Source organism: Kogia breviceps, chromosome 12, assembly GCF_026419965.1.
Source record: "Kogia breviceps isolate mKogBre1 chromosome 12, mKogBre1 haplotype 1, whole genome shotgun sequence".
Lineage (NCBI taxonomy): Eukaryota > Metazoa > Chordata > Mammalia > Artiodactyla > Physeteridae > Kogia > Kogia breviceps.
The window spans coordinates 92,914,087-92,923,723 of NC_081321.1; the positions used below are offsets into that span (position 1 = coordinate 92,914,087).

General features: G+C 58.9%; 1 protein-coding gene across 3 annotated transcripts in view; it reads right to left on the reverse strand.

Annotated features, from left to right (window-relative positions):
* The window catches only part of MFNG (MFNG O-fucosylpeptide 3-beta-N-acetylglucosaminyltransferase), a 48,475-nt gene extending 39,536 nt beyond the window's left edge, over positions 1 to 8,939 (reverse strand). For 2 of the 3 annotated variants that reach the window (XR_010835934.1, XM_059082304.2), the window contains exons 1-5: positions 8,459 to 8,939; positions 4,296 to 4,344; positions 3,783 to 3,885; positions 3,206 to 3,359; positions 340 to 425 (exon numbers count right to left, since the gene is read on the reverse strand). Coding sequence is in view for 2 of the 3 variants with exons in the window: in XM_059082304.2 (XP_058938287.1) it covers positions 340 to 425; positions 3,206 to 3,359; positions 3,783 to 3,885; positions 4,296 to 4,344; positions 8,459 to 8,713 (647 nt within the window). In the remaining variant the exon portion in view is untranslated. Of the gene's footprint in view, positions 1 to 339; positions 426 to 3,205; positions 3,360 to 3,782; positions 3,886 to 4,285; positions 4,345 to 8,458 lie in introns of all 3 variants that reach the window. The other variant, XM_067010149.1, reaches the window with a different exon arrangement.
* Between the last annotated feature and the right edge of the window lie 698 nt (positions 8,940 to 9,637).

Here is a 9,637-nt window from a genome sequence, read left to right on the forward strand (position 1 = left end):
GCCAGCCCAGACACTTTTTCATTTAACCCCTACAACAACCACTGGCCATTGTATTATCAGGTCCATTTTACAGATGGGGGCACTGAGTCTCCCGGAAATTACACGACTTGCCTGTGTGTGGCAGAGTGCACTGGGCGGTGTACCCCAAAGGGCATGGTGACAGGTGGCTTGCTCACCACTAATTGTGTAACTCTGTGATGCAGCGGGAATGAGAGGTAGTTTCTCCTGAGCTCGCTCTCAAGCCCTTCCTGCTGCAAAGGCCCCACCCACACACCAGCCAACACCCTCTCTCTGCACCACCCCCCCACCTCTTCCACCAGTCTCTAGGTCTCTGCTTACCTGGCCCATGGGGCCATCTTCAAAGCCAGTTTGCGGTTGATGCAGAAGCCGGCGCCCCCGGTGGCAAACCAGAACTGTACCAGCCTCTGTGGGGAGAGATGGGGAGGGCCAAAATGTAGGGTGAGCCTGGGGTGGGGGCAACAGCCAGGCCCCCCCTTACCCCCAACCAGCATGGCTCAAAACTTTTTATTTCACATCTCACTAGAGTCTTCCTACAGCCTGACATTATTGTGCCCATTTTACAGATAAGGAAACCGAGACCCAAAGTCACATACCTATTTAAGAATGATGGGGACACCAATTAGACCCCAATCTGGCTGGATTTCAGTTAAAGAGGACACATATTTGTCCACCCAGTGCACCTTATGCCTATCCTCAGAAACATCCCCATGTGGTTCAGGAGGGACTGCCCAACACAGCTCCTGCTCCCATAGGTCACAGATACAGGTAGGTGCCCCAGGAATGATGGATCACAAGACCACACCTTTGACCCAGTGACTGGCTCAGCAACAGACACATGACTCAGCCAGCCAATCAGAGTCCTCGCCTGAGTTCCATATGCTGTGAGGGAGAGATGCTTTTACAGGGTCACCAGTAAAGATAATCCTGATGCCGTTTACACCAGGCCATGTACACTGGCCTCGCCGCTCCCAACTCCTGGGACTAAGAAAGCTTTTTTGCAAAAGGAGAGAATGAGGTCTCATGGAGGAAAGAGAGAAGGGCAGGCAGGCCTGTGAGCCCCTAAAGCCAGCAAACCCCTTGGCATTTCAATCTTAGCAACCAATACCACCGCTTTGGGGTGTAAACCACTTTCTGCCCTCACCCAACATCACCATGGCCCAAGGCCTCTCCTACCTCCTCTGCGAGGACCTGTGAATTCACCCATGCATTTCTTTAAGGCTTTTGAGAAACACTGAACCTTTTCAGCTGTACCATCTCTTGGTCAAACAAGTGCCCTAAAGTTACCTTCTCCCAAGTACAGAGTTGGTGCTTCATTGATGCGTGTTGCATTGGGTTGGGTCACCTCCCATGATGCAGCAGTGAGAAGAGCCGTGGGCAGGGAGCTGGAAAGGGGAGGGGCCCCCGCCTCCTCCACTGCACAGCTATGTAACCTTGAGAAAGTTCCTGCCCCTCTCTGTACCTCAGATGTGTCACCTGTGAGTACAACATTGGTTCCAGTTCTGAAATCCGATGGTTCTCCTGGCCCAGAGGTGTCCTCCTCCTAAAGACCTCCATGAGCTTACTTCTGGAAACTCTGCCCTCTTAGAGAGAGGCCAGGCCTCAGCCAGGCAGAATGAATGTTTTCTTGAGGACCTGACACACAGGAGGCGCCCAATAAATGCTTGTTTAATGAATTAATGAGGGCAGGGCTTCCACTCCCAGAGAACTGTAGCAACATCAGCAGCGACCATGCAAGCACCTAACCCTGAGCACTGATTATGAGGAAGCCTGTGCTGCAGGTGAGGGGACCAAGGTGCACAGAACGGAGGTCACTTGACTGAGGTCCCAGAGCTGGGACTGACTCCAAGCCCGAGCCCTTGCCCCCTTTGCTGTCCCACCCTGGGGGATGCCAGGGTCTTAACAGGCCGGGACACTTTTGGAGCAGAGTCCTGGGATCCCGCTGGTGGGGTGTCTGACAAGGAGGGCATTCATGCATGTTGTGAGGTCGGGGACTGGGTGGGCCCAGGTCTGGGTGTGTCCTGAACCAGCACAGGAAGAACACGCCTCAGAGATGAGGCTGAGCTGAGTCGGGTGCTGATTGACAACGCTCACTAGGGTCCGCCACGTGGCAGATCCCGTTCCAAGTAGATGACTGCATTTAATTCTTTTTTTGCTCACAACGGCCCTATGAGGTAGTAACTGTTTTCACTGATTTTACAGATAAGGAAACCGAGGCACAGAGAGGTGAGGTGACTTCATTCAAGGTCACAGAGCCAGGAGGTAGCAGGGCTGGTGTGTGAACCCTGGGAGTCAGGTTCCAGAGCGGAGCTCTCAAACCCTTAGGTCAGGGGTGAGGTGGTGTGGGAGTCGGGAGGACCCCGCGGTTCACCTGGCATCAGCTCGCTCACACACGCTCCCCCAAGGCCCAGGAAGATTTAATTAGGGCTCAGAGGCTGATTAGCTGCAGATAATTAAGGTTCTGTGTTCCCTGCTCTTGGTTTCCCTAGTGAAGCAGATGGTAAGCCTGGGAGGGAGAAAACCCCACAACTGGCCCAGCTCCCGCTCCAGGCACCACGTCTAGAGACGGGGACCCACGGCCTGACTCTTCACAGGGGCCAAGGGAGCCCTAGGGGCAAAATCTGGCGACCTAAACCTGTCCATTCAGGTCTGGAGCTGAAGCTGGTGCTGAGGACCCTGTTGTGCCAGGTGTCAACACAGTTGCTGGTTAGTGAAATCTGGAAAGAGGAGGGGTGTCTAGAGGAGGGGAGGGGAGGGTTCAGGGGCTCCCGGCAGCCACAATTTACTACCCGGCCCAGCAGATTCAGCATTTTAACGAACTGTACAACTACATGGTGATACCAGGTGGCTAGCAGCCCCGCCGTGGAGTCAGGAAGCCTCAACTCACCGCCCCCCTCCCATGCTCACTGTGTGACCAGGAAGAGCCACTGCTCCTCCGTGGCCGAGGCCCTACTAAGCGCCAGTCTCTGTGCCTTACCTGCATTATCTCAATCTCCCCATTTCATAAAGGAGGAGACAGGATCACAGGCGAAGCCACCACCCCAGACACACCCGGATGCAGCCAAATCTGAAACCCGGAAAACCCACCGGACCCCTCCACAGCCCCGCCCCCGCACGGCCCCGCCCCGCATGGCCCCGCCCCCGGGGCCAGCGGCCAATGCACAAAGGAGGCAGCGAGGGAACCCACCGTGCGGTTGTTGGGCTGCGGCTCAGAAGCGTGGATAGGCCGGTTCAGGCTGGGCCGGCCGATGTAGACGTCGCGGGTCCACGGAAAGGTTTTTAGCAGCTTCAGCAGCGCCCTCGGGTTCAGATAGTTGTCGTCATCCACATGACAGAACCACCTGTGGGGATGGAATGCGGGACAGCGAACTTGGAGGGGGTTCCCAAGGGCTGCCAGCCAGCCAGATTCAGCCCTGAGCCCTCATAATCAGTCAACAGACTTACGGGGTGGGGGAGGCTAACACTGAAGGCACTGGTGTGTTCTGTGCCAGGCAGCGTCTGGTGTAAGCTCATGAGGAAGTTGTGCCCACTTCACAGGTGGGAACCAAGACTCAGGAAGGTTAAGACGCTTGCCCAAGGTCACACAGCCCGTGAATAGCAGAATTTGAATCCCATCTGTCTGTCCAGAGACAGACCCCAGCAGGCCCTACATGTGATTAAATTCACAGGGCCCGGACAACCTTGCTTTTTTGACAAGACATCTCATTTAGGAACTGGCCTGAGGCAAAGGTCACGCCTGCCCCCAAAGACCAAGGTGAACTCACCTCAGTCCGCTGGCCAAGAAGGCATCAAACTCAGCAGCCATCTTGCAGGACAGGGCAGGGTGGCTGTGCTCTGCAGAGCAGTTGGTGACCACGAGGTGGGACCCTGAAAAAGGGAGGACAGGTCAGGGGCCCCTGCCCAGCCCCTCCCAACAGCCCTACACAGTGTGAGAATGCAGAGGAAGGTGGGGCCTCAGAAAGCCTGGAGCAGTGCCTCCGCTCCCATTTTCCATATGGGGAAGCTGAGGTCGGGGAGGGCTGACCTGCCCAGGACCCTGGAGCTAATGGACAGTAGGCCGGGCTGGGACCCACGTGTCCAGGGTCTTGTCTAGCACAGTTCCTCCCCACACCCATACCCGTTTCCAGGGAAGAAGCCTGCTCCCCTCCTGGGCAAAAGGGGAATCCCCATGTGACAAGGGTGGGCAGCCCTGTTTCCTGGGGAACCCCAGGCCAGGGGACAGCCACCCCAGCTTTCCCTGGCAAGAGCCGAGGGGCCCCCAACCCACCCAGAGTTACCCAGTCTCTCCTGGAGGCCTTCATCCAGGCTGTCGGTGAAGATGAACGTCTAGGAAGGAGAAAGGAATCAGGACTGGGGTCGGCCAAGGAGAGTGCCGGGCAGCCCACAGCCCACCACAGCCAAGTCCAGGTGGATACACACATGGCAGACCTCTGTCCTCCTTCAGTGATGGACACACACCTCTCTCACAGCCACACGCTCCTTTAGGACAACATGACTTTCTCAGCTACCCCGCCCCCCATACAACACACACAACCCAGCTTTTGTACAACTTCGCGGTATACACCAGCCCATCAGTCTCACACTCAGCCCCCTTACGGACCAGCACCCACAGGGTCCCTACCAGAGTCACACACCCTTAGCAGAATCACACCTTCGTCATACACACACACACACACACACACACACACACACACACACTCACTCACATCACACATACACACACACATCACATAACACACACACATCACATCACACACACGCAAACACATCACACATCACATAACACACACACATCACATCACACACGCAAACACATCACATAACACACACATCATATCGCACATATATCACACACACACACCACACACACGTCACACACACACATCACATCACAAAAACACATCACATCACACATCACATCACACATCACATCACACACACATCACAGTCCCGCTTGGCCCTTCCACATATACAGAACCCTAAATACTTGTTCAGTAGACAGACCCACACACTAGGACACCAAACTACTTAGGGAGACGGTCACGACCTTCACAGCCACGCAAACTCCCTGCGCAAGTGTCGGGGCCCTTACACATCTCCCAGGTGGGAGACGTGACCCACCAACAGCACTCATACACCTGGTCCCCCATGACCTCACTAAACGTCCAGACAGGTGTTGTGTTCTGTCCCCTTCACAGATGGCAAAACGGAAGCTAAGTGACGGAGCAAGGCTGTGTGGTTGGCAGGAGGTGAGCTAGGATTTGAACCTAGCCTGGACCTCTCCCCGCCCTCAACTCCCACTACGACCAGACTATTCCCTGGGGGTCTAGCAGGCACCCCAGACTGAGGGCGAGAACACCGAGCCCCCAAGCACCCCCAGACCTGGGCTCCTCTCACTCTTCCCCATCTTGCTGGAACCCAACACCTTGGGGTCACCGTGCCTCCTCTCTTTCTCTCACACCCACATCCAGTCTGTCAACAAATTCTGTCCACCCAACTTTCAAACCGCCCGGGGCGCACTCTCTCCCTCCAGCCTCCACGGCCGGCCCTCGGCCCAGCCCACCCTCGTCACCTCCTGCCCGTTTTGCTGCAGTCACCTTTTCCCTGCTCTCCCTGCTCTGTCCTGCCCCACCCCAAGGCTATTTTCAACACAGCCCCCGGGGGAGCCTGTAAAATAAGTCAGACCTTTCTTGCCCTGCTCCCTGGCAAACTTTTGCCACCAAACAGTCACCCAGATAGCGGAACTCTCTCAAGTCTAGAGCGTGGGCCAAATGGGCCAGGGAATGCCTGTGAATGAATCGGTGGGGGGAGGCAGAAGGGAGGGGTCCCCGCAGCAGGGCCCGGGGGCTGAGCAGGGTGTATGAGGCTGGTGTTTCGGTCCCCGGGAATCCTGAAGTTGGCACAGAGCGGCGGGCAGAGTTTCCTCTGAGCTGAAGGTTGCATTTGATTTGTTCAAGGAGGGACTCTGACAATGGTTAAAACCTCGCGGGAAAACAAAGGGACAGACAGCCTGCTGGGGTCAGGGGAGGGGTGGCCGGGGGCCATCTGCTGCAGAGGAGGGGAGATGTGGGGCCATTGTTGCTCCCCCCATCCCCCACCCGCCCTCCTCGAGGACTGTGGGGAAGAGGAAGACCCCCCCCCCGAATCACAAAACGTGCCTCCCCCGAGCCCACCCCCTTTGCCTGGGACAAAGGCCCCACACGAGCCCCAGCTCGCTGCCACAAAGGCCCACCTGCCACCCGGCTGCCTTAACCAGCTGGGCCGGGTGCCCAGCCCTGGCTTTAACCAGCTCAGGACCGCTGCTGGTAGCAGAGCTGAAAGAAGCTCCGAGACCCTCCTGCCCTGTGTGGCTGGGGAAGCTGAGGCTGAACGGTGGAAGGCCCTGGCCAAGGTCACAGGAAGAGAAGAGCCAAAGGGTGGAAACGAAGGGGGCCCAGATGCAGCGGCAAGAGTGGGTCTCTCTGTCTCCTCTCCTCTTCCTCTGGGTATCTTTCCTGTTTTCAATTCTGCCTTAAAGGACAAGATTTCTAGACTCTGCCCCTTGTGCTAGGGGCAGGGGTGGGAGGAGTGGGAGTGTCCAACCGAGTGAATTCATCTCCTACCTCTGCTTAACCTTGCTCGGTTTCCTCACCTGTCAACTGAGAATATCAATACCTGCCACTCGGGTTATTGTGAGGGTTCAGTAGAGTGATGTACCTGATATGCTGTCACTCAGATGCTGAGCAGCTGGCAGGTACTCCCTCTGGCTGCCTGCTTAGCATCTGGCATTGAGCTCAGGGCACAGAGGGGGCCTGCTTGCTTCTCCTCTGCCGGCCTGGTCCTGCCAGGCCCAGACACCCAGGCTGGAGGCCCAAGTGACTAGGCAGCTCTGGGATCCCGGGTCTCAGCAGAGAAGGAGGGGCCCCAGCGGGAGATGGCAGCTGGGTCCTACAGGGCTCTGCCCCCTCAGGCCTTCGGTACAAGCACTTCCTCCTCTCTGGCCTCAGTTTCCTCATCCGGAGCAAGCGCACCACCATAGTGATCAAGACGAGACAGGAAAGGGCCTCTGACCACGTGAGGCCATGCTCCCGGGTACACACAGACACAGCACCATAAACAGGAAGGTCTGCGGGGAGGGCCGGGCTTGGCGGCTTCCGCAAGTGGAACCAGAATCTCCCCCAAGATGAGAAGCTGTGCAGAGCCCCAGGGAAGAGCCTGGGGTGCTGGGGGTACAGCAAGGAAAGGGTTAATCCCTGGTGCTAGGAAATCAGGGCGGGGTGCCCCCTCCCCAGGGGGCCCTGGCCTCTTCCAGGCACCATCTCCCCCCTCCTTGGTCTCCAGAAGCCCCCAACCCCCTCCGAAGCCTCGTCACTTCCACTGAGCCAAAGTGGCGACAGTGTGTGTGTGTGTGTGTGTGTGTGTGTGTGTGAGAGAGAGAGAGAGAGAGAGAGAGAGAATCTGCCTCTCCACCTCCCCCAGGGATGACTCCCAGCACCCCCAAATCACTGACTTTGTCTTGAGGAGGGCACTGGATGTGAGGAGGGGAAGAGCCAGAAGGGACTCAGTGTGTCAGAGCCACCTCCCCAGAAAGACAAAAGCCACGCACCCCTGTGACACACACGCCTCTTGTCACGGCACATCTAACACTGACACTGGCTCCATGCAGGTGAGCATGCACGCGGGTGTACACACACACACACACACACACACACAATCCCACATGCCAGGCAGACCTCTGCCCTGACCTCTTGCCCACCACTACCTCAGCCACCACCATCACAGCACACACCCCACCTCCCTCGCTCGGAAACTGCCCCACAGGAAATGGAGCACAGGAGGCGAGGTGCCACCGCCCCGGGCAGCAGAGGCGTGGGGGCAGGGGCTGGCAGGAATTCTGAAAGGATGCCCCCCTGCCGCTCTCCCCGAACAGGCCCCCCCCAGACTGTCCCCTCCTCAGCGGCTCGGTCCCCGTGCTCCCCCCTCACAGCCAGGGCAGCAGGACAGCACCAGGGCCTAGACAGGGGGCTGCCCAGCCCGGGCGCGTGTCAGAGCCAGGACCTCCCGGGGGCCTCTGTCCCGGCAGCCCAACACCCCCCATTGCCCCCGATGCCAGGCTGGGCCAGGGTGGACAGGAATGAAACCTGAGCCAGGACAACCAGGGGATAGAGGGACCACCCCCGAGAAGGGACCCGGGAGCCCGGGGTAGGGGCCCAGCCTGGCCCCAGAAGAAACGAAGCAGTGGGCCTGAGGAGCACCTGGCCCCGGGGCCACCAAGGGCCACAGTCAGGGCCGCAGGAGCCCCCGATCCTTCCCGGAAGGAGCGAGAAGACATCCCTGGTGGGGCAGGCGGGTCAGCAGCTTCCCCCTCGAGGCCGCCAGGGACCCCAGCTCGGTAGAAAGTCCTCTGTGAGTCCCTCGGACCAGAGGCCACTCCTGGGGCCCGCAGTCACCCGCTTGTCACCTGTTCCCTGGTCCTGGAGACCCACGTGTCGAGCAGCAGCTCCAGGCGGGAGCGGTGGAAGGCCCGGGTTGTCTTGACTGCGATGAAGACATCGTGCAGCTGCAGCTCGGGGGGCCGAGGGCTTGGCGGGCTCAGCCCGGGGGTCTCCGGCACGCCCTGCGGGGATGGGCTTGAGTAGTACCGTAGGGAGAGGAGCCCCATGCACAGAAGGGTGAGGAGGACTCCAGCCAGGCCCCGGAGGAGCCGGCACTGCATTGGCCCTGGGACCCCAGACGGCTCAGCCCCCAGATCCCAACCAGACGGGGAGGGGAGGCTGGTCAGGCGGGAGCCCCGGCAAAGGCAAAGGTCTGCCAGGCATGGGGGGCAGGCCAGGAGGGGAGAGGTGGGAGTCGGTGCTCTGGACCCGGAGGCCGAGCCATGGCAGCCCCGCTGCCGCCGCCGCCAGCCCTCCACCTGCTCCCGGGCCCTCCCTCCCACTGCTGGCTCTGGGGCGCCTGGCCCCGCCCCTGCCTCCAGGGCAGCCCAGGGGCGGGGCCGGCCCAGGGGAGCCCAGAGGTGGCTGAAAAAGTGTCACCGGCTGAAGGGACAGCCCGGCCCTGCCCGCTGCTGCAGGGGGGGTGGGGGCAACAACAACCCCTCCATGCCAGATGGAAGGGAGGGGCCCTCCAGCCTTCCCACTCCCCAGAGACCCCCGGCTAAGCTCATTCAATACCCAGCATCTTCTGGTGTCCATCCTCCCAGCTTTTGCTCACGCTGTTCCTCGCCCTGGATGCTCTTCCCCAGCCCCCACCATCCTCACCCACGTTCCTTCCACCAGGCTTAATTCTATTTGGACTTCAAGGCTCAGCTCAAGGGTTCCCTCCTCCAGGAAGCCTCCCAGCCTCTGGGGCTCCCGCAGTAGTTAGCTCAGTTCCTCTGGTCTTCACAACAGTGTTAGAATTATTTCCAGTTCATAGCTGGGCACATAAGGCTCAGAATGATCTAAGATGATCCAGCAGCTCAGCCACAGAGCCAGGTAGAACCCAGGTCACTGGCCCTCGTCTGGCCCACCAGAGCCCCCTGAGGGTGCCTGTCCTGCTGTGGCCCACTGCAGCCCATCTTGCTCAGCAGTCCCAGCCAGGCCAGTGGACAGAGGACCTTCTGCAGCTACCGCCTCCGTTTTGTTTTGTACAAGGTCAC